Source organism: Mesoplodon mirus (genome assembly GCF_964341445.2).
Source record: "Mesoplodon mirus genome assembly, chromosome: 12".
In the NCBI taxonomy this organism is placed as follows: Eukaryota; Metazoa; Chordata; class Mammalia; order Artiodactyla; family Ziphiidae; genus Mesoplodon; species Mesoplodon mirus.
In genome coordinates, this window is record NC_138988.1 from 40,025,237 (window position 1) to 40,053,067 (window position 27,831).

General features: G+C 45.5%; 1 protein-coding gene across 3 annotated transcripts; it reads left to right on the plus strand.

Annotated features, from left to right (window-relative positions):
- The first annotated feature begins 1,958 nt into the window (after positions 1–1,958).
- Positions 1,959–27,831, plus strand: CDC25A (cell division cycle 25A). Of its 3 annotated transcripts, none has more exons than XM_082637150.1 (15): positions 1,965–2,621; positions 3,634–3,707; positions 5,220–5,262; positions 6,145–6,181; positions 6,685–6,786; positions 8,837–8,956; positions 11,995–12,129; positions 12,639–12,713; positions 15,729–15,902; positions 20,929–21,027; positions 22,808–22,870; positions 22,958–23,056; positions 23,747–23,877; positions 25,572–25,683; positions 25,894–27,831. In XM_082637150.1, the coding sequence occupies exons 1-15, from the start codon at positions 2,452–2,454 to the stop codon at positions 26,032–26,034; spliced, it is 1,575 nt and encodes a 524-aa protein (XP_082493276.1). In that variant the 5' UTR covers positions 1,965–2,451; the 3' UTR covers positions 26,035–27,831. The 3 variants fall into 3 exon arrangements, with proteins under 3 accessions (XP_082493278.1, XP_082493276.1, XP_082493277.1); XM_082637151.1 differs by having other exon boundaries at positions 6,688–6,786; XM_082637152.1 differs by lacking the exon at positions 8,837–8,956 and having other exon boundaries at positions 1,959–2,621.

Genomic DNA, 27,831 nt, shown 5'->3' on the forward strand with positions numbered 1-27,831 from the left:
TTAGTTTCAGATGTACAGCACAGTGATTTAGTTATACATATATATATCCTTTTTCATATTCTTTTCCCTTACAGGTTATTACAAAATATTGAGTATAGTTTCCCGTGCTATACAGTAGGTCCTTGTTGGTTATCTATTTTACATATAGTAGTGTGTATATGTTAATCCCATCCTCCTAATTTATCCCTCCACCCCAGCAAAAGCCTTTTTTTTTTTTGCGGCATGCGGGCCTCTCACTGTTGTGGCCTCTCCCCTTGCAGAGCACAGGCTCCGGATGCGCAGGCTCAGCGGCCATGGCTCATGGGCCCAGCCGCTCCGTGGCATGTGGGATCCTCCCGGACCGGGGCACGAACCCGTGTCCCCTGCATCGGCAGGCGGATTCTCAACCACTGCGCCACCAGGGAAGCCCAAGCAAAAGCTTTTTAAAGAAATATTTAATGAATTTAACGGTAGGTCCAAAACAGAGGTAGTGGTCATAATCTCAACCAGATACCTAAAACAAATATACAATCTAAATAAGCAAGAGTATTTGCTCTAAACATGCTATCTAAAGACAAGTCCTCTTAAGGATTGATTGCTGTACCTCTGCCTCTCTCATAAAATCATTCATTCTAGGAGTCGCCACTGGTACGGGGGATGTAACAACAAATCTGGTCATCTATAAAATGGGGACAATTCCTGTCTCATAGAACTGTTTAAGAATTAAACGAATTAGAGCTTCCCTGGTGGCAGAGTAGTTAACAATCTGTCTGCCAATGCAGGGGACATGGGTTCGAGCCCTGGTCCAGGAAGATCCCACATGCCACGAAGCAACTAAGCACATGTGCCACAACTACTGAGCCTGCGCTCTAGAGCCTGTGAGCCACAACTACTGAGCCCATGTGCCACAACTACTGAGCCTGTGTTCTAGAGCCCATGAGCCACAACTACTAAGCTCGTGCACAACTACTGAGCCTGCGCTCTAGAGCCCGTGAGCCACAACTACTGAGCCCATGTGCCACAACTACTGAGCCTGAGCTCTAGAGCCCATGAGCCACAACTACTGAGCCCGTGCGCCACAACTACTGAGCCTGCGCTCTAGAGCAACGAGAAGTGAGAAGCCCGTGCACCACAACGAAGAGTAGCCCCTACTCCCCACAACTAGAGAAAGCCCACGCGCAGCAACGAAGACCCAATGCAGCCAAAAATAAATAAATTTTTTAAAAAAGAATTAAACGAATAGATAAAGCCCGTGGAACACGGGGACCTAAGCGCTACATAAGCGTTAGTTATTATTATATTTACGATATTGCTATCCCAATGAGGTAAGAAAGGGTGGGAGAGAAGGAAATGACTCTGAGAAAATATACAAGGGCTAAAATGGAGGTGAGCAAACAATGCCGAGGCCCACAGTCCAGGCCGTAGGGTTAAGTCTTGTGGTCAGCGGCTCATGGCCAGAACTACCGGTTGGACAGGAGTCAGCGGTCCAGAGTTGGGCCCTGGTGTTCAGGAGGCAGAGCCCAGTCCTTGGGTCATTCACTTCCCTCTCTCGTGATAAAATTAGGGCCTGGAGGCCCAGGGTGGGAGAGGGGCCCGGACGGCCTTCTCCACCCTCCACATTTCCTCAGCTTGCGGAGCGCGGGACGGGGGGCCGATATAGCTTTGGCCTAACGGGGGTAAGTAGTGACTGGACTGCCGCTGGCTGTGGGAATTACGCTTCCCAGCATGCAATGGGTCAAGAGGTGCTTCCGGTCTCCCCCGGCGCCTCGCAGGTTCAGCTGGGAGTTTTCATTGACCTCCGAGCCCCTCTGGTTCAGAGGAGCTCGGGTCCCCTCTAGGCCCCTCCCCTTTCTGAGGAGGGGTAACCTCGCGGAGTCCTGCGAGCTGCTTCCTTCTTCCCCTCTCACTGGTCCAGCCTAGCTGCCATTCCTGTGCGAGGAGGAGAACTGGTTACTGATTGGTGGATTCCGTTTGGCGCCAACTAGGAAAGGGAGGGCGGGGCATTGGCAGGCCCCAGTGAGCAGCTATTACCGCGAAAGGCCACCACGGCAGCGACAGCCCGGCGGGGGGGGTGAAGGTCGGCCTGGTTTTCTGCACTCCCGGGCTGGGCAAGAGAGTGAAAGAAGAGTGAAGAGAGTGTGAGACCGGGCCGTGGCCTCGCGGTCTAGCCGCTCTCCCTCCCAGACCTGCCCCGCTTGTTTGGATTTAATCTTCAGGTTGCCGGCGCCCGCCCGCCGGCCTCGCGGAGTGAAGGGAAACCCTCGCGCCTGTGGCTGGCGCCTTCCGAGTCCGGACACCCACCCGTCCTCTTCGCTTGCCCGCGGCAGCAGCGTCCCTGAACCGCTGGGTCGTGTTTGTGTTTGACCCGCGGGCGCCGGCAGCTGAGCGCGCAGCCGAGGCTAGTGCCGGCGGGGCGGGCGCGGCGGAGGCGGAGGAAGAGGGAGCAGGATCCCTGGGAGGCAGGGCGCCGCCATGGAACTGGGCCCCGAGCCCCCGCACCGCCGCCGCCTGCTCTTCGCCTGCAGCCCCCCTCCCGCACCGCAGCCCGTCGTGAAGGCGCTGTTCAGCACGCCAGCCGCCGGGGGCCTGTCGCCTGTCACCAACCTGACGGTCACCATGGACCAGCTGCAGGGACTGGGCAGGTGAGGAGGGACCGAAGAGCGGTGCCTCAGGCCGCTGGCCTCCCAGACGGCTTTCGGGTAGATCGGGCCGGGAAACCGGCCGGGAGAAGAGCGAGACCTGCCTGTCCGCCGCTTGGGGGCGGCCCCACCGGCAGGGGCCCGCCACGTGCACCCGCCCCCCCCCCCCAGGCCGAATGTTGGGCGGGAGAGGCCGTTCGGACCCTCTAGGGCCGCCCTCAGCCCCGAGCCGGGCCCGGTAGGGGGTGGGGTCTGCCCCGACTCCCCACCTTCGCCACCCCTTTCGGATTGCCCTGTGCTCTTCTGTCCCTATCCCAGGAAGCTCTTTGAAATCTCCCTCCACGCGGGAAGAGCATGCCCTCCTAGGCGCTCACTTCCACCCTTTGCTGAACCACCTCGTAGGAGCTTAGTTTCCTGTGAGCTTTGTTTCCTTTTCAGCAAAGGGACGTGACATTTTCTTTCCTGGCGTTTGCAAAATCGTCGCAATCCCTCGCCCCGTGCACCTTCCGGATATCCACCCCGATGCTTTCCTAAGACCAGGTCTTTTTATTCAACTTTCCATGCCCCAAATCTCCCTGCTCTTTTCCTTATTGCAAAAAATGCATCCCACTGTTTTTCTGGTGAAACTGCTTTCTCTTCAATCTTGGACGTCACATTTTCTAAATAAGCACATGTCTTTTCCAATCTCTGAAAAGCAGGAACTTGTCCTATTCACCCCTGCTCCTAGCTCAGTACCTAGAACACATGCTCTCATTTCAGGAAATACTCCAATAGTCATCTTTGTCGTCCTGTCCTCTAGTGTGACCCAGGCCATGCCAACCCACTCTTTTCTCATCTCCTTTTATGCTCAAGTGCTAACTGGGTGTTCTGGGTGGCCAAGTGTTCCGTGGTGTGACGTAAAAGTAATGATGGTTGATGGCAGCATGGCAACTTGCCATGTCATGGCCTGTCTCCTGTATGTAACCTTTTAATTATGTCCTAGAGCTATAGAGAGAGTTACTTTTCTTGGTTTCAGTGAGTATGAACAGCCACTGGAGGTGAGGAATAGCAGTCTGCAGAGAATGGGCTCCTCCGAATCAACTGATTCAGGTATTCTTTTAGTCTTAAACATTTTTATCATGTGTCTGCCGTGTGGGAAGCAATACTTGGAATTTGCTGAAATGTGCGCTTTCACCTAGAAACTTAGTTTGGTGAGTTGAGATAGTAAACAGAAAAGTCCGGCATTGAGTGACAAACACCCTTAACAACAGTACAAAGGAGCCCCTGTGGCAGTTTATGAAGAGAAGAAACGTGTCAAGTGGCCACAAGGAGATGGCTTGTGTTTGGTGTTGAGGATGAGTAGTAGTGTGAAATTAACCATACCACTCTACCTGGCATTCAGGAAATCTTACTGGTTAAAATGCTGGGTCAAATTATTGGAAGTATAATGAAATTATTTCAGTGAGCCTGCTATGGAGAAACCGTGCTAGCGCATTTTATTGTAATCTGTAAGTTCATGTTACTGCAAGGTATATTTGCACAGATGCTTTAGGTTAGGGAACTGCAAGAGCAAAAGTCTTAAAATGTAGGCTTCTTAAGAACCAGGGATAGGATTGTGGCAGTGTGGCAAGGGAGAATGTCAGGAGCAGTAACACCTAACTTCCTGTACGATTATTTAGACATCGTGGAGGAAAGGTGTGCGCTAGGCAGGCCCTGGTGGCTCTGGGCCACGCTGAGCAGTGTCTCCTCTATTCTGCTGCCATTGGTGAGTTGAGCACCTCACTTGATGTTATTTTGTTGAAGGCAATAAATACTTGCCTTGCTTGTCAGAGAACATAATTGTATTTTCCAACCCCCTGAGTTGTGCACATGATCTGACAGGATATAAGATATTTGAAACCAAAACTATTCCAGAAAACGAGTACCTATTCTTTCCGTGGTTGGAACTCACAGAAAGTTAGCCTGGGTAACCTCTATCTGAATAACGAAGCAATCATGAGGTTTGGTTTAGGAACTTTTTTTTTTTTTTGATTGAAGTATAGTTGATTTACAATGTTGTGTTAGTTTCTGGTGTACAGCAAAGTGATTTAGTTATACATATATATAGTTCTTTTTCATTATAGGTTATTACAAGATATTGAATATATATAGTTCCCTGTGCTATACAGCAGGACCTTGTTGTTTATCTATTTTATATGTAGTAGTTTGTACCTGCTAATCCCAAACTCCTAATTTATCCCCTCCACCTCCTCCTTTTCCCCTTTGGTAACCATAAGTTTGTTTTCTACATCTGTGAGTCTCTTTCTGTTTTGTAAATAAGTCATGAGGTTTGGTTTAATTCACTCTCCTCAAATCCTATTTTCCATGATGGTATTTGCAAGTAGGAAAGGATGAGTAGATATACTATGAAAATATTTAGACTTTTACAAATACGAAGTTTTGGCAATCATAGAGACTCAACTTCAATTCTGGCAAAAGTCCAAGCCATGAGCCTTTGTTGATGGCCTTAAAGAAACAGTACTAGTAGTTTTATTTATTTATTTCAATGACAAAGTGGTGTATCATGTATTAAATCCTGAGAGGTGTTTTGTTTGTTTGTTTGTTTGTTGTAATTTCCCACAGGCTTCTGTCTGGATTCTCCTGGGCCATTGGATAGTAAAGAAAAGTATGTATTCACTGCTTTTAAATATTTGTGTTTAGAAAAACTTTAATTAATTATGTATTTATTTATTTAATTTTTTTTTTTGCGGTACGCGGGCCTCTCACTGTTGTGGCCTCTCCTGCCGCGGAGCACAGGCTCCAGACGTGCAGGCTCAGCAGCCATGGCTCACGGGCCCAGCCGCTCCGCGGCATGTGGGATCCTCCCGGACCAGGGCACGAACCCGTGTCCTCTGCATCGGCAGGCGGACTCTCAACCACTGCGCCACCAGGGAAGCCCCAAAAACTTTAATATTTTTAATGAAATTCTTCATGTTCTGGGCTGGAGCTCTGGATTTAGCTATCCCTAGTAAGATCCCTGGATCCTATAAACAGTCTGGTATCTTTTGAGAATGAGTAGTTTGTGTCAGCAGTTTTCAGAACTTCCCTTCCTTTGTTTTAGCTGTAATTTGGTGTTCTGTTCCGGTCTCACCCACATCCTTGCTCCGACTTCTGACATCATTGTCTTAAGAAAACCTTTTGTTTGTTTGGTTTTTGTTTTGTTTTATTTTGCTGCACCGTAGGGCTTGCTGGATCTCAGTTCCCCGACCAGGGATTGAACCCAGACCATGGTAGTGAAAGCCCAGAATCCTAACCACTAGGCCACCAGGGAACGCCCTAGAACTTGTATATTTTAAAAGAAGACCTGGGCTTGCTTTTTTCACTAGAAGCCCAGCGGTGGGTATGTTTATGAGAACAGGACAGCTTCAGAAATCTATTCTTCCATCTTGCCTAAAATGGGAATGTTTGACTCTCCCCTCACCCCACCAATCTGTAGGTTTGCATCTGCTAATATGTATACCTCTTTACTTGCTTTATTCTCATTATTTACTTTCTGATTTCATTGCAGCCTTGAAAATCCCATGAGGAGAATAAATTCCCTGCCTGTAAGTTAGTTCCCTTGTTTATTTTGAGCCAATACCTATTATCTGCCCCTTAGCTACCAGTATAACCTTGATAGTAGACCTTAATTTATACAGACTGCTTTTCCTTACTTTATCTCATAAACATTCAAAACACTCTACCTAAAGCAACTTCAATAATGGCTACCTCTTGAGGGCTTTTTCTTCCATCTCTAAATATTAGAGTTTTATCCAACCAGGAAGGGGGTTCTTTTTATGTAGTGATGTTATTTTGGGGTTGATTTGGTACCTAAGTCCTTGCTGAGAGGGCTGTAGATGTTGTGAAGTTAGGTGTAAATCCATGTAGTGGGAACTTCTATCTTGTGTTCTTGCAAGGTGGAGCCCTAGCCACATTTACTGGTTACCCACTGTGGTGTATGAGGGGCTAGGTCTCCCCAACCCACCACCACCATATGTTTTTTCCTTTAGAACTGAGTTTCCATTGAATTTTCATTTATGTACCCTAATTCCTCTTTTCACTTTGATAGCAGAAGCTCTTGGGGTGTAGCCCAGCTCTGAAGAGGAGCCATTCTGATTCTCTTGACCGTGATGTCTTTCAGCTAATTGACCAGGATGAGAACAAGGAAAACGTGAGTGTGGCGTTAATCTACTCACCTGGGGGCAGAGGTCAAACCCACAAGTGTTCATGGCTTATGGAGAAGTAGCTGGGCTGGCTGCTTCCTGGGAGACTAAGCCTTCACCAAAGTCATGATGGTCTTTGGAGTCAGAAAAACCTAGATTTGAATCCTACTGCTTGCTAGCTGTGACCTTGGCTTTTTTTTAGGCTTCTTTGTTTCTTTGTGAAATAGGAGTAACAGTCCCTTGTAGGATTATTGTGGGAATTAAATAAGGATAATGTAGATAAAGCATTTCAAATGGTTCCTGGCAGGTAAGAGTTGCTCAGAAGGTAGCTCTGAGGAGGAATTATATCCATGAATACTTTATCTGGAAGGGTCTGGCCAGGCCTTCCTTGCCTCTTTGTGCTGACCCTGGGATGAGTTAGAAGTTTAGGGAAAGGCTTCTTGACAGTATTTGAAAGAACAGAGCCAACAAGTCCCAGGGGATCTCAGAGTAACTGAAATGGTAGCTTAGAGGGTGAGTTGGAGTGGTGCAGCCAAAAGTCAAAGAACTCCCTGGCCTGGCTTTTCTCACACCTGGCGGGGCCCCTTGCACAGAGTAGGCACCAAAAGAGTTCAGTGAATCAGCTCAACTTTCCCGGTCTTCTTTCTCACTGTATTTCCATATCTATGTATTTCCATAGCATACTTCTTATAATCTTCCAGACTTAATACTTCCAGAACCTACTGCTTCCATGAACTCTCCCAGTGATTCCTTTGGCAACTTGCAAGATGTCCTGAGGGAAGTACAGAAATGAGTTCCTGCCTTGAGTGCTTAGAACACTACATCTCCCTCTGTGTAGTACATTTAACCAAGCAGTCTAACGCTATTGTACCCATGCCTGGTCTCTCTCCCCACAACCCCAGGTTGGCTTCTCCCAGGTTTGCCTGCTTGGAGCTTCATTCTGGAGGGGAAACAGCATAGGTTAAAGAGCTCTTGCTCTGGAGTTGTCCAGTCGGGTTACGAAGCCAGATCTTCGGCACATCACTTAACCTATGGGCCTAGTTTCCTCATCTGTAAAGTGGGGATGATCGGATGGATAAATGAGCTAATGCACTGAAAGCACTGTATGGGCATGTAAATACTCTGTGATGTTAGCTGTGCTTAACAAGTTCTTCAGTGGATATTTTAGGGTAGGGGAATTATTAGTGCTATTAAACTTTAAGTAAATGAAATCATACAGTATGTATTCTATCTCTTCTGGCTTTCACTCAACATTATGTGAGATTCATCCATGTGGTTGAATAAACCAGAAGGGTTTTGGGGTTTTTTTTTCTCATTTTATTGAGAAATAATTGACATGTATCACTGTAAAGTTAAGGCATACAGTATGATGGCTTGATTTACATGTATTGCGAAATGATTACCACAGTAGGTTCAACTAACATCCATCTTCTCATATAGATACAATAAAAGGAAAAGAAAGGAAAAGGGGAAACTTCTCCTTGTGATGAGGGCTCTTAGGATTTACTCTCTTATCATCCAGAAGTGTTAGCTATAGTCATCATGTTGTCATTAGTTTTTTTCCCCATTGCTTTTAGTATGGAAAGCAGTAACTTTAAGTGTTTTTCACTTAATTATCTCCTATTGGTAGGAAGAAGATGGAAAATATAAAGGCCTCTTTTAAGTTTAGACTGAAAAGTTTTTATTCCTATTCAATTATATTGAAATGAAATTGCTTTCGATTTTAGAAAGTTTTTTTTAATTGAAGTATAGTTGATAGAAAGTTGTTGATTTAGTTTTTAACTCATAGTGTTTTGTGTACCTGGCAGATACTCATGTGTTTATTAGGAAATAAAGTGTTTGTGGTAAGAGAAAAAAGTGCTGTATCAGTAGTTAGCTTTTGACAGAATCTTTGAAATTCTTAATTACACAGATCCAGTATTGGAATTAGATCAGAAATGGGTTTGGAGGCAGGTGATCAATACCCACTCCCTTGCTTGTCTCCTGAAGCTATAGCTGAGACCCTAGAGCTGTTTTTCATAGACAGTGGATGATGTCTCAATTTATACTCTCTTGCAGGAAGCCTTTGAGTTTAAGAAGCCAGTAAGACCTGCATCTCGAGGCTGCCTGCATGCTCATGGAGTGCAGGAGGGTAAAGATTTCTTCACACAGAGGCAGAACTCTGCCCCAGCTCGGATGGTACGTGCTCTGGCTTTCATAGTCCTGGGAGTTCCTGATGGGAAGAGATGAAAGCACCCTCTTTAACCTGGAGTTGAAGCAGTAGCTCTTGCTGTCTTTACCTTGACTTTGTTTTTTGAAACTAGGCTCACATTTTTGGTGTTTCTGCTGTGTCTGGAGAGCAGACAGGCAGAAGCAGAAGTGAGAGGTGATATGTTTGAAATATTGGACTTGAGCAAGGAATATTTGACCTTGTCAATTATGGGAATTCTGCAGGCGTCCTGGGTCATTCTTCTGAATGTATGTATGGTGGGATTGTATGTCTTACTTCAAACTTGTCTTTTACAACGCGTCCTGAATGCTGAGAGGTACTTCCCAGACTGATTTTGTTTGGAGAGAGCACTTGTCTTCTTCCAAACTTGGTTTATTAAGAACTATTATGTATCCCAGTGAACCCATTGCCTATAAGGCTACTTGACAGTATTTGGGGCCACTTGTCCCACAGTTATTTACTTGCCAGAGACTGTCATTACTTCCTAATTTCCTACTGATGATCTGACAGATAGCTATGGACTAGAGAGGCCCAGCTTGAGCAAAATGACCACATTTGGTTTCCAGGTTTTCCTGGGAACTTGCATCTGAAAATACAGCTTTCCAATCTGGCTTACGGTCTGAGGTTCAGGTTCAGCTAGTATCGCTACTCTGTCTAGCATTTGCACAAAGCAGTTTATGTTCTCCTGTCTTTAATCTTCATAAGCCTGTGAAGTAGCTGGAATTAGCCCACTTTACAGATTGGGAAAGTGTGGTCAGGGAGGTTGGGTGATTTGCCAAAGGACACAGATAAATGAAGACCAGAATTAAACAGTCTGCTGATTCCCAAGTACACAATAACCCTCTGAGAGCTGGGTATCCAAAACTAAATATCTCTAGTGTACACCTGAAGAACACAGCACCAGGGTTTCCTGTAATCACTTGGCCATCCCTAATTGTAGGTGCTGAGGGTACAAACTGAAAGAAAGCCAGTGCTAAGTGCAATGGTTTGGCTTTTGATCATGTCAGAGGGTGTTTCTTTCTTTTAAAAATATTTATTTATTCATTTGGCTGCATTGGGTCTTAGTTGAGGCATGTAGTATCTTCATTGTGGCATGTGGGATCTTTTGTTGCAGCACACGGGGCTTCTCTCTAGTTGACATGCGGGCTCAGTAGTTGCAGTGCACAGACTCTCTAGTTGTGGCACATGGGCTCTCTAGTTGTGGCACGCGGGCTCTAGAGCGTACGGGGTTAGTTGCCTTGTGGCATGTGGGATCTTAGTTCCCAGACCAGGGATTGAACCTGAGTCCCCTGCATTAGAAGGCAGATTCTTAACCACTGGACCACCAGGGAAGTCCCAGAGGGTAGTTCTTTTGTATCCTTGCTTTTAGTCTCCAAGCACCATCTATATTTCCTCATAATGGCTTCTTGGTGTAGGAATCATGGAGAAAGAATTAGATCCTGTCCAGAGATTGTCATTTTCTATAGCATATCTGCACCTGGGGACGCCAGAAGCTGGGTTACAGAAATTGGTATTATACCATAGGGTGAGCCTTCAGTGGGTGCTGCCCCATGATAGAGTTACCTGCTCCTAGGCTCTGCTGGCTAAAAAACTGCCAGTGTGCCCAAGGTGTGCTCAGGTACACTTGTGGAGGATGAGAGGCAACCCAGAACTTGTTTTATATTGTGAAGCAAAGCTAGTGCCTGAACCAGAGTAGGCCAGCTGCAGAGAGGACCCCTAGGTGAGGTATCTACTCAGAAAAGCAGAGGGCTGCTTGAGGATTAATGCATTCATACCCCAAAGAGATTCGTTGCTATGGGAGAGAAAAAAATCTATCTCTGAACTTTTTTCCTGGCTTTGGGAAGTACCTGGAAAAGAAATAATTCATTATCATCAATGTTTGTATTAGCAGTGTTTATCTCTAGATGGTAGATTTTTGAGTGGTTTTTATAAATTTTCTATACTAAATATATATTCATTTTATAATGGGGGTTTTACCTGAAAAACAAGATAGGGTTGCTTAATGAGATATACTCTATATTTTGACTCCAGGAATGGTCTCTCTTAGGGAGAGTATAGTGGGGAGAAAAGCTTGGGCTTTGTGGTCAAACAGGTGAGCTGTGTGATCTTGGTAACCTCTCTTAAGCATCTGTTTCCTGATTTATTAAATAAAATGAACAGGATTAACTACCCTTAGTGTATTGTGAGGCTTAAATGGGATTATACATAAAAGGTTATATCCTAGTGTCTGGCACAAGTAATTCCTCAGTTAAAACTGAGCAGCTGTCATTTAAATTCCAGTTCCAAGTCTAGGATGAACTTTCTTTGTTGCGGCACGTGGGATCTTTCGTTGCAGCTCGCAGGCTTCTCTCTAGTTGCAGCACACGGGCTCCAGAGCGCGTGGGCTCTGTAGTTGGCGACACGTGGGCTCTCTAGTTGTGGCGTTCTGGCTTAGTTGCCCCATGACATGTGGGATCTTAGTTCCCCAACCAGGGATCGAACCTGTGTCCCCTGCATTGGAAGGTGGATTCTTAACCACTGGACCACCAGAGAAGTCCCTAGGGTGGACTTTCTAGAACTTTCTTGACTTTATATCCCTCTGTCAGAACTGGAGTTACAGAAGCATTCTCTAGTCCCTTTTGTGGTTTCCATAGCGACCTGGTATCTTCTCACCCTTCCTCATTTTAGCAGATTATCACTTTGTCACAACCCCCATGCTGATCCCTGTTCACCAATTATAATCCTCAGAAAAAACAAACCTTGTCCTTCACAAGAGGCTAGCCCCAGATCTCATTGTAAGGTGAATTGCTCCCGGGGAGAGTTCTTTGTGAAGGCTACTTGGCCTGACTCTACTCAGAGCTGTGTGTGGACATCAATTCATTTATAATCTTAGGTTTCATTTTCCTTTGATTAGAGCTGCTAAAACTTCTTACAAAAATATAACATGTTTTCCTCATAAAAACTAGTGACCCATCCAAGGAAGTCAAAGCTGATTATTTATTAACAAGCCATGAATTCTGTCTTGTAGCTTTCCTCAAATGAAAGAGATGGCAGTGAACCAGGGCATTTCACTCCATTTTTTATGCCCCAGTCACCTGTGACTGCCACTTTGTCTGATGAGGATGATGGCTTCATGGATCTTCTCGATGGAGAGAATCTGAAGGTATTATGTGTGTGTGTTTTCCCATCCATTTACTAACTACCCTGGAGAGAAGTCATCTGAAAAGGAACAGTGATCCCCCAACTGGCAGATATTTTTATTCATTTGTTGGGAATTTATTGAGACTGCTTCTAGCCTGATTAAATCCTATGGAGGAGTTCAAAAGAAGACACTGATATGATCCTTCTTACCCTGAAGGAGCTGACAATCCATTTTTCTGGCAAGAGATGTGAATCGGGAACAGTGGAAGAATAGCTGTCACGTGGTGTAAAGCTGAGGAGAACACGGTGCCTCCTCATGGCCCCTCAGGGGCATACCTTTAGCCATGCTCAGATACCGGGACTGTTAAGTGTTACTCTTTTCTGACCTTAAAATGTTGGGGACGGGGAAGGGGGTGAACATTAGAATGCTTCCTATCCAGGTCTTTCTGGTATTCTACAGGAAGAATTCTAAAGTAGTTAAACCAATGTTGTCTCTGCTGGACCTTTGTGATGCAGTTTTTCTCTGTTTAGAATGATGAGGAGACCCCGTCCTGCATGGCAAGCCTCTGGACAGCTCCCCTTGTCATGAGAAGAACTACAAACCTGGTAAGTCCCGGTGTGTCTAGAGGGAGCCACAGGAATCAAAATTGTTTCTTTTGAGATTCTGTGGTTGGGTCTATGGGCCTTTCCCTTGACTGGTCGCTAGTGTTTCCTGGTGTTAATACACACTGTTTTTTCAAGTTTGTTTGTTTGGAGTTTTTTTGGTTTTGTTTTTGTCCTCATTGGTGTGTGAGGAAGTCTGGGTAATATAAAATGCATGCAGTTCTTGTTTTTATAATTTCTAGTTCATCTCAACTGTTCGTGGTCAGTTAATGTCTTTTCTATACAACTCTGACCTCTCTATTAACTTCTTTAAGATCACTGGATTAATGCTGGAAAATATCTGCTAAATTGAATTTAAGAGACTCAGTTATTCTCAAACTCTGTCAGATTTGGTATCAGCTTAGATTTTAACTGACAGCTTCATGGGTGAGCAGTTTGTATCTGACAAGGAATTTGATCTCAGGCAGCAGGAATAGAAAGACTTTTGCTACAGGTACCATCTGTACCCACCCAGACGATGGCTCTGTAGCAGATAGGGCTATCCTTCTTTAGGAGTGTTGACTGGAGAACCCTGGCCCAGAACAGAAAAAGGAGATGCTAGCCCTGCCCTGTTCTGATGGGGAAGGAGAGAACACACTGGACTACCATATTGTTTTACTTTCCACAGCTGAGAGAATGTGGAGAGACTGGAGCACATTCAGAGAACACCCAGTAGAAGGAGGAGACTCAGACTGTGATAGATATTATGGACTGGTTGAATAAGTTGGGATAGAAAGGCTTCGTTTGAAGAGGAATTAGTTAGTCTTTTTTTTTTGGCCTCGCTGCGCAGCTTGCAAGATCTTAGTTCCCCGACCAGGGATTGAAAGCGCCGAATCCTAACCATTAGACTGCCAAGGAATTCCCTGAAAAACCTTCTCAATCTGAAGCCTTTAGTCTGAAGACTGTTTACTTTATATCATTCTCATTTATTTACATTCCTTAGCATCAGCACACTTGGCAAACAACAGTAACTCACAAAATGTCTCTCTCTCTCTCTGTCTGTCTCTCTCTCTATATATATATATATATTTTTTTTAAATACCCACCTATCTATATAGACTGTAGGCTTCTGTTTCCATCAGGGACACTTTCAAACAAAGTCAGACGCAAGGCTGTGCCTATACAGGAACATATCCTCATTTATGCAAACACCTAGGGAAAGTGAGATAGCATCACAATACAAATACAGTTTTGAAGCCACTTACACATTATAGTAGATTAATGTGCAAAGCTTTGAGGGAATAGGCTACCCCAATACAAATGTTATGATGAAATTTACTAGGTCCTTTTGAAAGACAAAATTATATACAGTGTGAGATTGCTTAGGAAATGGCTATCAGTTTTTGTTTGTTTGTTTGTTTTTTTGCGATACACGGGCCTCTCACTGTTGTGGCCTCTCCTATTGCGGAGCACAGGCTCCGGACACGCAGGCTCAGCGGCCATGGCTCACAGGCCCAGCCGCTCCGTGGCATGTGGGATCTTCCCGGACCGGGGCACGAACCTGTGTCCCCTGCATTGGCAGGCGGACTCTTAACCACTGCGCCACCAGGGAAGCCAGGTTATCAGTTTTATAAGTTGGATTTAAAAATCATGAATAGTATGTGTGGGCCCTTCACAGTTGGGGGTTTCCTTTCACAAACATAGTAGATTCACAATTGCTAGGGGCTGAGTTGGAACTGGGGTTTCTGCCCTTGAGGAGCTTACAGTTCCTCTGAGATCCTATTGAAAGCAGTAAGCCCTCTTCCCAAAAATGCTTCCAGCTCTCCTAGGTAAAAAACAACAACAAGACAAAACTGACCTTGCTTTTCTGAACAACATATTGTTGAAATAAACTTCTGTTAAAATAAACTTCAGAAAAATAAGGGGAAAATCCTTGGTCTCTAGGAGAGCCAGTGTGGGAGTGACACACTTGCTGGGGGACTATCAGGAACATTTCAAAGAAGAGGCAACACTGAAATTTTAGTATCAGCTTGAAAGGGAGTGGTTTACAGGGTATGAAAGTGTATTCAGCACAGAAGGAAAAGCCCTGTCAAGGAACACTGAGTTGTGAACGGGCTGAGATGTGTTTAGAGAGCTGAAGTCAGACTGTCTCTACCACTAGTCAGGTGGGCTGCCCTCAGACTCTGAGAAATTAGTCTTTAAAAGATCAAGTACTATAGCACATCTTCCTGTATTTTCTTTGGCTTTGTAAGTCTTGAATTAAAATGCTCTGGTACAGGGCTTCCCTGGTGGCACAGTGGTTGAGAGTCCACCTGCCGATGCAGGGGACACAGGTTCGTGCTCCGGTCTGGGAAGATCCCACATGCCACGGAGCGGCTGGGCCTGTGAGCCTGCGCATCTGGAGCCTGTGCTCCGCAACGGGAGCGGCCACAACAGTGAGAGGCCCACGTACCGCAAAAAAAAAAAAAAAAAAAAAAAAAATGCTTTGGTACAATCCAGAAAGAAAAACAACTGAGTAGAGAGAAGGACTTTTGAACACAGTTTTGAAGGCACCCCTGCCCCCTGCAAACTTAGACTCAACTCTATTTTACCGCCTTAACTGGCTCTGATTTATAGTATAATCCAGCTACCTCACACCCTTCTGGATTAAAGTGGGCTGTTAAAGCCTGTTCAAGCCGCTCGAGCAAAGTGCAAATAATAAACTAGAAGGGAAGAGGAAGCCAAAAATGTGTCCCTGGCTGGAAGGTAACAGTTATTTGACTCTTAGGACCCTGTGCAGACAGTAGGCTTTTGAGGGCATGGATAGTCTTCCTCATTTCCATATAATGTCAGCTTTAGAACATGTTCATTGAACACCAGGGACTTGGTGTCTACAGTGTGCGAGGGACTAGATAAATGGACAATGTCTGTTTCCTAATTCAGGATGGATCAATCTTAAACCATCCCAGGAAGTCCTTGGTCTATTCTCTTTACGATTCAAGTGAGTGTATGTTAATGAAATACATTAAATGGGTCTCTTTCCCCCCCACCCCCACCAAGGGCAATCGTTGCAAGCTGTTTGACTCCCCTTCCACGTGTAGCTCCACCATGCTGTCAACGTTGAAAAGACCAGACCGATCGCAAGAGGAGTCCCCACGTGGAAATAGGAAGCGGAGGAAGAGTGTGGCTGGGGCCAGTCCCAAAGAGGCAGCCAGTCCAAAGAAGCCCCAGGAGGTTAGTTATGCGGGGCGGGGGGGGGTGTTGCTCAAGGACTGTGATATTGTATCTTTCAGTTCTAAATTGTCCATTTGATTCTTTTTCTCTGCTGAGACTTACTGTTCTTGTTTCTCATTTGTTTCAATCATGTTCATAATTGCCTGTTGAAGCATTTTTATAATGGCTACTTTAAAATCCTTGTCAGGCAATTCCAACGTCTGTTTCTGGTGTGGCTTTCTGTTGATTGTCGTTTCCTATTCAAGCTGAGATTTTCCTGGTTCTTGGTATGACAAGTGATTTTTCAGTTAAATCTATATTCTTTGGGTATTATGAGGCTATGTAACTCTTCTGTTTTAGCAGTCAGTCCTCTGGTACTGCAGGAAGGTGGGGATGGAAGTTCAGGTTCCCTTGATATGCCACCTAGGGTGGGGCAAGCCTCATGTTTGCTGGGCAGGATTGGGAGTTCAGGCTCCCTTCTAGGCCTCTGCTGACACCTTCCCAGTGGAGTAGAGATTGGGACACTTAAGTACAGCTGGGCAGGGGTGGAAGTCTAAGCTCCCTACTTGTTGGGCCATGGAGTAGGGCCATAAATTTTTTTCCTTGGTGTTAGTTTTAATTTTTCTTGTGTCCTGTTCTATGTAGATCTATAAATTTCCCACTATTTTAGGTTTGTCTCACAACTTTGATTGTAGTGTTTTTCATTGTCAATTAGTTCTAGGTATTTTAGTTCTTTTATTTCCTTGTGATGAGAACTCTTAGGATTTATTCTCAACAACTTTCATATATACAGTACAGCAGGCTTAACTATAGTCATCATGGTGTACAGTACATCCCTGGTACTTATTTATATTATAACCGGAAGTTTGTACGTTTTGACCACCTTCATCCAATCCCCCTCCCCCACTGCCTGCCTCTGGTAACCACAAATCTGATCTCTTTTTCTATGAGTTTGGTTTTTGTTTTGGTGGTTGTTGTGATGGTTTGTATTGTGTTTTTAAAGTTTTTTCATTCCCCATATAAGTGATGTCATATAGTTATTTGTCTTTCTCTGTCTGACTTACTTCAGTTTCACTTGGCATAATGCCCTCAAGGTCCATCCATGTTGTCGCAAATGGCAGGATTGCCTTCTTTTTGTATGGCTGAGTAATAATCCATTGTGTGTGTGTGTGTGTGTGTGTGTGTATGTATCACAACTTTGTTATCCATTCATCCATCAATGAACACTTAGGTTATTTCCATTTCTTGGCTATTATAAATAATGCTGCTCTGGGCCTCCCTGGTGGCGCAGTGGTTGAGAGTCCGCCTGCCGATGCAGGGGATACGGGTTCGTGCCCCGGTCTGGGAGGATCCCATATGCCGCGGAGCGGCTGGGCCCGTGAGCCATGGCCGCTGAGCCTGCGCGTCTGGAGCCTGTGCTCCGCAACGGGAGAGGCCACAACAGTGAGAGGCCCGCGTACCGCAAAAAAAAAAAAAAAAAATAATAATAATAATAATAATAATAATAATGCTCTAAACATGGGGGTGCAGATATCTCTTTGACATAGTGTTTTCATTTCCTTCTAATATATTCCCAGATGTGGAATTGTTGGCTCCTGGTTAGTTCTGTTTTTGATTTTTTTTTTTCTTTTTTGTCTGTTTGTTGCACCACACAGCAGGTGGGCTGTTAGTTCCTTGACCAGGGATCGAACCCATGCCCCCTGCATTGGAAGCGCAGATTCTTAACCACTAGACCTCCAGGGAAGTCCCTATTTTCAATTTTTTTGAGGAATGTCCATACTGTTTCCCATAGTGGCCATCCCACTTTACATTCCCACCAATATTGTACAAAGGTTCCCTTTTCTTCACATCCTTGCCAACACTTGTTTCTTGTTTTTGTTGTTTTTTGTTTTTGGCATCACCACGGGGACTGCGGGATCTTAGTTCCCAACCAGGGATTGAACCTGGACCCCCAAAGTGAAAGTGTGGAGTCCTAACCACTGGACCGCCAGGGAGTTCCCTCTTTTTTTTTTTTTTTTTTTTAATTTATTTATTTATGGCTCCGTTGGGTCTCTGTTGATACGTGTGGGCTTTCTCTAGTTGAGTCGAGCGGGGGCTACTCTTCATTGTGGTGCTTGGGCTTCTCATTGCGGTAGCTTCTCTTGTTGCAGAGCACAGGCTCTAGGCCCGTGGGCTTCAGTAGTTGTGGCTCTCAGGCTCTAGAGCACAGGCTCTGTAGTTGTGGCACATGGGCTTAGTTGCTCTGCGGCATGTGTGTTCTTCCCGGACCAGGGCTCGAACCCATGTACCCTGCACTGGCAGGCAGATTCTTAACCACTGCACCACCAGGGAAGTCCCCCTCTTGTCCTTTTGATGATAGCCATTCTTATAGTCATGAAGTGATATCTCATTGTACAATAGTTTGATTTTCATTTCCCTAAACGATTAGTGATATTGATCATCTTTTCATGTACCTGTTGGCCATTTGTGTATCTTTGGGGAAATGTCTATTCAGGTTCTTTGCCTGCGTTTTAAAACCAGATTATTTTAAAGATGCAGACGTAGAGAATGGACTTGAGGATACGGGGAGGGGGAAGGGTAAGCGGCGACAAAGTGAGAGAGTGGCATGGACATATATACACTACTAAACGTAAAATAGATAGCTAGTGGGAAGCAGCCGCATAGCACAGGGAGATCAGCTCAGTGCTTTGTGACCACCTAGAGGGGTGGGATAGGAGGGTGGGAGGGAGATGCAAGAGGGAGGGGATATGGGGATATATGTATACCTATAGCTGATTCACTTCATTGTACAGCAGAAACTAACAACATTATAAAGCAATTACACTCCAATAAAGATGTTTAAAAAAACAGATTGTTTTTTCTCTGTTAAGTTGTATGGATTCCTTATATATTTTGGATACTTACCCCTTATCATATAATATGTTTTGCAAATATTTTTTCCAATTCTGTAGGTTGTCTTTGCATTTTGTTGATTTCTTTTAATGGGCAGAAGCTTTTTAGTTTGATGTAGTCTCAATTATTTTTTATTTTGTTGCTTGTGCCTTAGGGGTCAAATCTAAAAAAGTCATTGCCAAGACTCATGTCAAGGAGCTTTTTTCCTGTGTTTTCTTCTAGGAGTTTTATGGTTTCCTGTTTCACATGTAAGTCTTTAAGCCATTTCAAGTTATTTTTTGTGAGTAGTGTAAGATAGGGGTCTAATTTCATTCTTTCACATGTTTATATTCCATTTTTCCAGCATGATTTATTATTGAAAAGACTGATCTCTTCATTGAGCATTCTTGGCTCCCTTGTCAAATACCAGTTGATGGTATTTACACAATTTGTTTTGTAAACATGCACTTTCACTTTTCTTGTGGACTTGCTGGGTCCTAGGCCAGGCGTGTGTTTAGCTGTAGCAGACACTGCCATATAGCTTTCCAAAGTGGTTGTCCAGTCAGCCCTCCGTATCTGGGGGCTCCGCATCCATGGACTTAACCAACTTTGCAATGCATTCTTACTGAGCACTAGCTGTACTATGTGTCATTTTACATGAGCATCCTTGGGTGCCCTGAAACCTATCTCACAGATACCGAGGGCTGGCTGTACTCAGAACAGTGTGTGAGAGTTCCAGTTCTTCCTCATCCTTACCAGTAGTATCCGGTGTTGTTCATCCCTTTAACTTTAGCCATTCTGGTGAGTGTGTAGTATCTGATTTTAACTCTCATTTCCCTGATAGTTATTTTTCTTGGTCTTAGATTTTCTTCTCTATTACTCGGCCAAGTTTCTAGCCCATATTTCTATTGGGTTGTCTCTTATTTGTGGGAATGCTTTATATATTCAGAGATGAATCTTTTATTGAGAAGAATGCATATCTGCCCACTCTGGCTTGCCTGTTCTTACCTAATCTTGTTGTTTTGATGAACAATTTCTTGATTTTTTTTAAAACATGTTTTAATTTATCAGTCTTTTTATGTTTCGTGTTTTTTGTGTACGACTTAAGAAATCCTGGGACTTCCCTGGTGGTCCAGTGGCTAGGACTCCACGTTCCCAATGCGGGGGGCCCGGGTTCGATCCTTGGTCAGGCAGCTAGATCCCACATGCTGCAGCCAAGAGTTTGCATGCCACAACTAAGACCTGGTGCAGCCAGATAAATAAATATAAAATACACTAAGTGTATAAAAGAAATCCTTACTCCCCCACGATTAGTCCTTTTGACGTGTCCTTTGAAATATGAGTGCTTCCTTGCTACTAATGACAAAGTGTTCCAGGTTTATCTTGTACATTTCTTGTCCCAGCCTGGAGTCTATCAAAAAGCTCTGGTTTCTTTTAGTGGAAAATACAGTTGACCCTTGAACAACATGGGTTTGAACTGTGAAGGTCCCCTTATACGCAGATTTTTTTCAATAAATACATACTGTGGTACTGCACGATCTGTGGTTGGTTGAATTCAGGGATGTGAGATGGTGGCCCTAACCCCCGTGTTGTTCAGGGGTCAGCTGTATTATTTAGGGAGCACACCGACCTAGGGGCTACTTACTGCAACCCTGGAGCTTCTCAGTGGGTAGAGCTAAGAAATACCTTTTTTTAGACTTAGCCCTAATTTTAATCCTCCTTTTTTTTTTTTTTTTTTGCGGTACGTGGGCCTCTCCTGTTGCAGAGCACAGGCTCCGGACGCGCAGGCTCAGCGGCCATGGCTCACGGGCCTAGCCGCTCTGTGGCATGTGGGATCTTCCCGGACCGGGGCATGAACCCATGTCCCCTGCATTGGCAGGCGGACTCTCAACCACTGCGCCACCAGGGAAGCCCCCCTCCTTTTTAAAAAAAAAAAAAAAAAAAGGAAGTTTCAGAGCAATTCAGTTAGAATTGAATTCAGTTCAAATAATAGTATACCTAGTCAGTAACCCATATTCTTTTTTTCACTCTAGATTCAGGCAAATAAGAAAGGTGTCTTTTTGCTAAATATGGATGTTAACATTTCAGTCTCTTCTTCCTGACATGTTCCAGGTGAAGGTTTTCATAAGTTCTGTTCAGAAGCCTGGCCTCATCCTCCACCTTTGATTTGTTACAGATTCTACATCAGTCTTTATGCCTGGTATCTTCCCCAGAAGGGACCATTGAGAATATTTTGGATAATGACCCAAGGGACCTTATAGGAGACTTCTCCAAGGTAATTGCACGCAGAACTGCTCTGTGATGCAGGATTGGCAGGGGGGTACCTAAAACGCCCCCCCTCAGCCTTCCTCCCTCCCTGAAGTGGCTCCTGGGGTTCCCCCCACCCCACCCCACTAAGGGGACGCAGTTTGAAATTTTTTTTAAGATAAGGAAACACATTCTTGATCAGGTGTATCTCAGTCTCTGTGGGACTATAGACCTTACTGGTGCTGGTCAGAGGTTTCAAGTAGGGAGCCACCCACCAGCCGCCTTGACACCAACCCAAAGACCAGGCTCTCTGGGAACTGTGTTTGTGATTATAAAAGCAGTATTGCAGAAAAGTGTAAAGAAGCAGAAATAAACCTCTAGCCTCACTGTATATAAGTCTGTATATCAAAAGGTCCTCTTAGAATGTCCAGGATTGAGACTAAATTTCTCCATTGTCCAGAAGAGCATGGCCCTCGAGGGAAAAGGCCCTTAGGGAGGTCCAGAGGAAGGTCTGCTGATGGCCTGATACAGGTTGGCTGCCTTTGAGCTGTGGTGAAATGTGACACATTCCTGTGTCAGTAGTAGCTTGTTTAGCCACATATGATTTGAAGGTCCCCAGGTCAGTCTTTTACATATTAATGTAGCTAACATTTATGGAAACACTTATTATGTGTAAGGCAAAGATTCCAAAATGAGACACAGTTCCTTCCCTCAAAACACTTAACATATGGTCAGTAAGACATCATGCCACATGGACATGTACTACATGTATCACATGGTGGATTGAAGTAAACATCAGCACAGTGAAAGCAGCAGACTAAGAAATAAAAGGCTTGTCTCAGTCTCAGCTAGGCGATTAGGGAAGGTTTGGATCTGGACTAGATATTTCAACCAGGTGGGAGAAATAAGTGGATTAAAAATAGAAGACGACAGGGAGGGGGAAGGGTAAAATGGGACGAAGTGAGAGAGTGGCATGGACTTACATATACTACCAAATGTAAAATAGATAGTTGGTGGGAAGCAGCCGCATAGCACAGGGAGATCAGCTTGGTGCTCTGTGACCACCTAGAGGGGTGGGATAGGGAGGGGGGAGGGAGACGCAAGAGGGAGGGGATATGGGGATATATGTATACATATAGCTGATTCACTTCATTGTACAGCAGAAAGTAACACACCATTTTAAGGCAATTATACTCCAATAAAGATGTTAAAAAATAAATAAATTTTTTAAAAAAATAGAAGACAGTTCTAGTCTGAAGGGAAGAGCAAGCCAAGACCTGGGTGTGGTGTGTCCTTGCTGGTAGAAGCTTGCACCTGAATTGAAGCTGTGGTTGGTTGTGTTTGTCATAATAACCCCACATACGGCCATGGGATTGGGTGAGCACTTGAGTCGGCCAGTCAGCCCTAGTCAGTAATTACTGATGTGCCTGTCCTTCCCCCTCAAGTCTGGGCCCAGCCTCACTCATTCCACCTCCAGTGTCTAGCACCATGCTGGACATAGCAGGTGCTTGGTAAACAATGAAGTCATTCCTCTCTGTGTCCTTTATGTGCTGCACACAGTCTGGCTGCTGAGGTGAGGGTTCCTAACAAAAGCGGGAGAAAAGGGAAATCACCTGAGGTTTCTGTATTCAAGTCTGGCTTACTTGCTGGCTAACCTTGGACAAGGTACCTAGCTTTGACATATGGAAATGGGGATAATGTGCCTTATAGGTCTGTGTGAAAATTCAATGTCAGGATATTAATGAAGTGCCTAGACAAGTAACCAACATAAGTATTTCTCTCTCTCTTTCTCTCTCTTTTTTTTTAAGTGTTACCTCTTTCATACAGTTGCTGGAAAGCATCAGGATTTAAAATACATCTCTCCAGAAATTGTAAGTCATCCTTTTGGAACCTGCCACACATGGAATCTACGTGTTCCTGGCAGCCAGAGTTGATTCTCCTTGGCTTTCTCTCCACAGATAGCGTCTGTTTTGAGTGGCAAGTTTGCCAACCTCATTAAAGAGTTTGTTATCATTGACTGCCGATACCCGTATGAATATGAGGGAGGGCACATCAAGGTATGGATTCCTGAGGCTTGTGGGCGAGCCCTGCTGTTGGAGGCATAGCAGGATCCCTGGACAACATCTGTGATTTTTTTTTTAAAGGGGGAGGTGACACCTGGCTGCTCATTATAATGCTCACATGCTGGTTCTGAGAATTGTAAAAAGAAGCAGTGGGCGTGAAAGGCATTTGACTCCTGGTGCACTGAAAGAATGTTCCCTGGTCTGCACTAATCTCTACCACACTGTACGGCAACTGCTTCCTGTTCTGTCCCTCAGGCCATCACTATCACCATCAGGCATTTCTAAATGGTACCCACTGACTTCTAAGCCATGCCTGGACATGAAGCCATGAGGAGAAGCCAGTCTCTGGCAACATGTTCCAGTCTGTGCCAAGCCTAGTGATGCCTCTTACATTTATAGTTGCCTGGTTAGGTGGGTGTTGGAACATACTTTCCCAGGAAGAAAGTAATTGGTTGTGCCCTTTTAATCTTTTAACCAATAATATAGTGTTGAAATACGGTAAGGAGGTACTTTAAATACAGTGTTAGTGTTTGCCACTGTCATGGCTGTGAAAGTCCCGGGCATTCACAAATACCACTCATACAGTGCACACAGTCATAACAGAATTTGGGGTGCCCATTTGAAGACCACTCTCGAAGAATCATTACTGCGAGTGTGAAACGAGAGTCTCTGGTGCCTTCACAGGGTGCAGTGAACTTGCACATGGAAGAGGAGGTTGAAGACTTCTTACTCAAGAAGCCCATCGTACCTACGGATGGCAAGCGTGTCATCGTGGTGTTCCACTGCGAGTTTTCTTCTGAGCGAGGCCCTCGCATGTGAGTGGGCTCCAGGGCATGGCCCCCGTGGTGCTTTTGTGGGACCACCTGTTGCACATCGAATGTCATTTCCATGCCTTAGCCTACACACATGGTGTGTAAATACCTAGTTTTGTAAAAGTATCAATTCACGTGTAACAGGTATTCTCTCAAATCCTTACCTGTTTTGCAGTCAGTTGATTTCATGAACAGCTTCCTGGAGTGTAGTTTATAGGCTTGCCCTAACAGTTTCACAGTAGTCGTCGTGGAGGGCTTTCTGGCTTCCCCAGTCCAGCCTGTGACACAGGTGTTCCCTGTGCAACATCCCCCGAGGATCTGGCCTCTGCTTCATCACCCCCACTCCTGAGTTAGTCCTGGCTACTGCTGGGCATGGCTCACTGTCCAACCTTCCTTTGTATTGAATTAAACTCTGGCTCTTCCAGTTTCCCCCACTGTCCTTATTTCTACCTATGGGGCTACTGTTCTCAGGTGACATCCTTCAGGTATAGTGTGGTTGCTCCTTATGCAAATGCCAGAAAAGTGTGATGTCCTCTCTGCAAAACTTGATGTGATGCTCTCGAACACTTGTCAAATCCACGTTTGCAAAGGAGTGGGTTATGTTACCTTCACGTTTTCGCCACATTAGAGGTGAAAAGAAATGCCGCCCGCCCCCCCATCCCCACCCCTTATTAATAAGAACTTCTGTTAGGGCTTTTGTTGACTAAGGCCCTGTTATAGTTTACTACAAAGATAAGTTTTATACAAAAATAAGTGAAAGTATAATTACAATAAAATAACCACTGCAGATTTAAAATAACACTCTGATGCTCTAACAACATCTTTCCACACTCTCACTAATGGTGACAGGACTGGTTCTGAAAATGTGGTCAGAAGTGTGTGGTGGTATTAAAAAGCTAGGGGGAGGGCCAAACAGCTGCCCATCTGTGCTAGGTCCCTTCAGAAAGGACTGCCAGCCTGGACGTGTCAGGGGCTATTGAGGCAATGAAGGTACAGCAGTGAGTAAACAGGACTGACCTGCCGCAGGGGAGGTCCCAGTGGAGAGACGGAAGATGGTTGTGACAAATGCTGAGCAAACAGGGACAGAGGTGGCAGGGAGCAGTGCAGCTTCACTAGAAGGTTCCAAGAGAGACTTTTCTCATGGGGCTGGGTTCAAGTTCTTGTGCCACCTTTTTATTTGGAACCATTTCAAGCTCAGAAAGAGTGCATGCTTCCCCTGATTTCATCGACTGGTGATATTTTGCTGCATTTGCACACACATAACTACAGGAGTATACAGTACACTACACAATAGTCCATTTTGGTACAGGATGCAAGTAGGTGCCCTGAGACAGGAACAAAGCTCAGAAGGAGGTAAGGGAGAGACACTGGTTGTGGAGGGTGGAGAATGCAGAGGGAAGCTGGCTGAGAAGCTGTCACCGAAGATTAGGTGCTGGTGGTGGCAGGGAAGATGCTGGGCAGAGATCAGTTGCTAGGGCTGTTTAACTTGAAAAGTTGGGAAGAGACCATCTACCTGCCAATACGAGGCAGTGGCACTGGCTGTGAACACTATTCCTGAAGATAATAGGTGGCCAGGAAATCACAAGTCGACACTGATTGTTTCCAAGAATGAAGGTAAAGTTGGGGAGATGTGTGTAAGGAACACTGCTTTCACTGTGTAGAGCTAACCATGCTTTGGCTTTCCTTCCCCTTTATAGGTGCCGATATGTGAGAGAGAGAGATCGGCTTGGTAATGAGTACCCCAAACTCCACTACCCGGAGCTATATGTCCTGAAGGGCGGATATAAGGAGTTCTTCCTGAAATGCCAGGTAAGATGGACTCTCTGAAGGGCAGGGGCCGCCTCTCCACCCAGATGTCTGGTGGTCATGGGTGTTTCTTGCCAGGGGTCTGGGGATTTGCCCTGCACACAGAAGGGCCCTAGAACCTGCTGAGCAGAGCTTTGCAGCCCCCAGCAGGGAGGGCGCAGGAGTGTGCTTATGAAGCAGGTGTGCCCTGACTTCGCCCTATCTTCCCGCCAGTCTCACTGCGAGCCCCCCAGTTACCGGCCCATGCACCACAAGGACTTTAAAGAAGACCTGAAGAAGTTCCGCACCAAGAGCCGGACCTGGGCCGGGGAAAAGAGCAAGAGAGAGATGTATAGCCGTCTGAAGAAGCTCTGAGGGTCTCAGTGCCAGACAGCAGCAGCCTGAGCCTCCCTCCCTGCCCCCCTCCCCTGTTTGCTGTAGAGAAACTTGAGCAAAGGGGCCAGCTGTGTGACATTTGGAGAGAAGGCCTGAGGCTTCCATGTCTTAAACCTACCTCCAACTCTCCCAGGGCTGGAACCCAGAGCATCCTGCTGGCTCTTCTGTCCCTGTAAGTTGTCCTCCTTCTGCAACAGGACAGTCTGCCAAGGCTGTCAAGTGCCACAGCACAGTTCCAAGCACCAAGTCAAGATGTTCTGACTCCTCATCCCCCACAGCTGGATGAGCCGCCTGGGCCTCGTTGGGCAATGGCCTTCTTTCCTGAGGGGAGGGGTAGGAGAGTCCGAATGGAGAGAAGACTCACAAATGCTGCTGGCCAAATACCAAAGACAGCCTGCGAAGGAAAGGTCTTTGTGGGATAACCCATATCATTAATTTATTCAACTTTATCAGTCACTTTTGTTTCTTTCTTTTTTTGTAATCAACTCCTGGAGACTTTTATTTAACTGCTTCTTTAAGTTACAATACTGCCATCCTAGGTGGGGTTTTATCATCCCAGGGACTACCTCTGCCTTTAATTTTTAAAAAAAAAAGAAAAAGGGAGGGGGAAGAAGAGGGACATGAACTGTGGGACAGAGAACTAGGCACTCTGTCACCCCCAGGAGGCGCTGCGGTACTGGGGCTGCTGCTATTTACAGCCAAGGACTGAGATACTGGTGGGAGCAGGCCCCAGACTCAGGCTTGGCTGCAGGACATAAGCTAAACCTCCCAGACCTACCTCGAAGGCCCCTGAGATCTACTGGGGTGACCCTGCTCACTGTGATGTTGCTGGTCTAGGAGTCATGGTCAGGAAAGCACTTGAGGTGGCTTCCATTGGGCCACCCCCAGGTCAGTGTTGGAACATGGTAGAGCAGGTATCCCAGTGTAGGCGGGCAGGGATGGGGGGCTCTACCAGCTAAGGGAAGGGAGTATATATTGAGTGTCTTTCTTCTATTACTCTGATACTCTTTGATGGCTTCTATTTTAATTTTTTAAAAATAGTCATTTTATGAGTCAAGGAGTATCAAATCAATGTTGGCTGGGCCACCCAAGGTTGGGGAGAGGGGCTGGAAGCCCTGGGCATTAGAAGGGAGTGGGTGCTGGCAGAGATGACTATAGAATGTGTTTCTCAGGAGGCAGCGTGGTGGATTTTGAAGGTAAAACTTTGAGTTTATCATGTTTTGAGGGACAGGGAGAGATGGATTATCACCAGTTGCCCCTCATCTCATCCCACAGAAGTAGGGGTCTCAAAGGAACACCTCCCAAGGAGCTGGGGCTGAGTTGATTGATTCTAGACAGGCCTGTTTGGTTCCTGCTCATCCCCACCCTTAGGCGCTGGCTTCCTCACCATCTTTGCTCCATTGGGGTATAGCGAAGTTTTTCTTATACAGCAGATTCCGTCTCCCCTCTTGCCCCGGCTTCCTGTTCTGGGGGCGGGGAGAGAATCAGTGATACTGGAGATGACTGGTTGCTGTGTTATGGGTTTGAGTTGCATTTGACTATAAAGCAATCTTGTTAGAGAAAGTATGTGGGGAGGAGGGGAGCAGGGGGAGAAGGCCTCTTCCCCCACACACATTGAGACACATCTTAATTAGTCTGTAATCTTGTTTGTAGGGATTCTGTTGGTTGAATGCCTGAAAAGGGAGGTGGGATGGCCTTCAGAATGTACCAGCTTAGTAACACTGGTAACCAACTGTTGCAGGCTCTGAAAATAAAAACAATCTTGAACCCATGCTC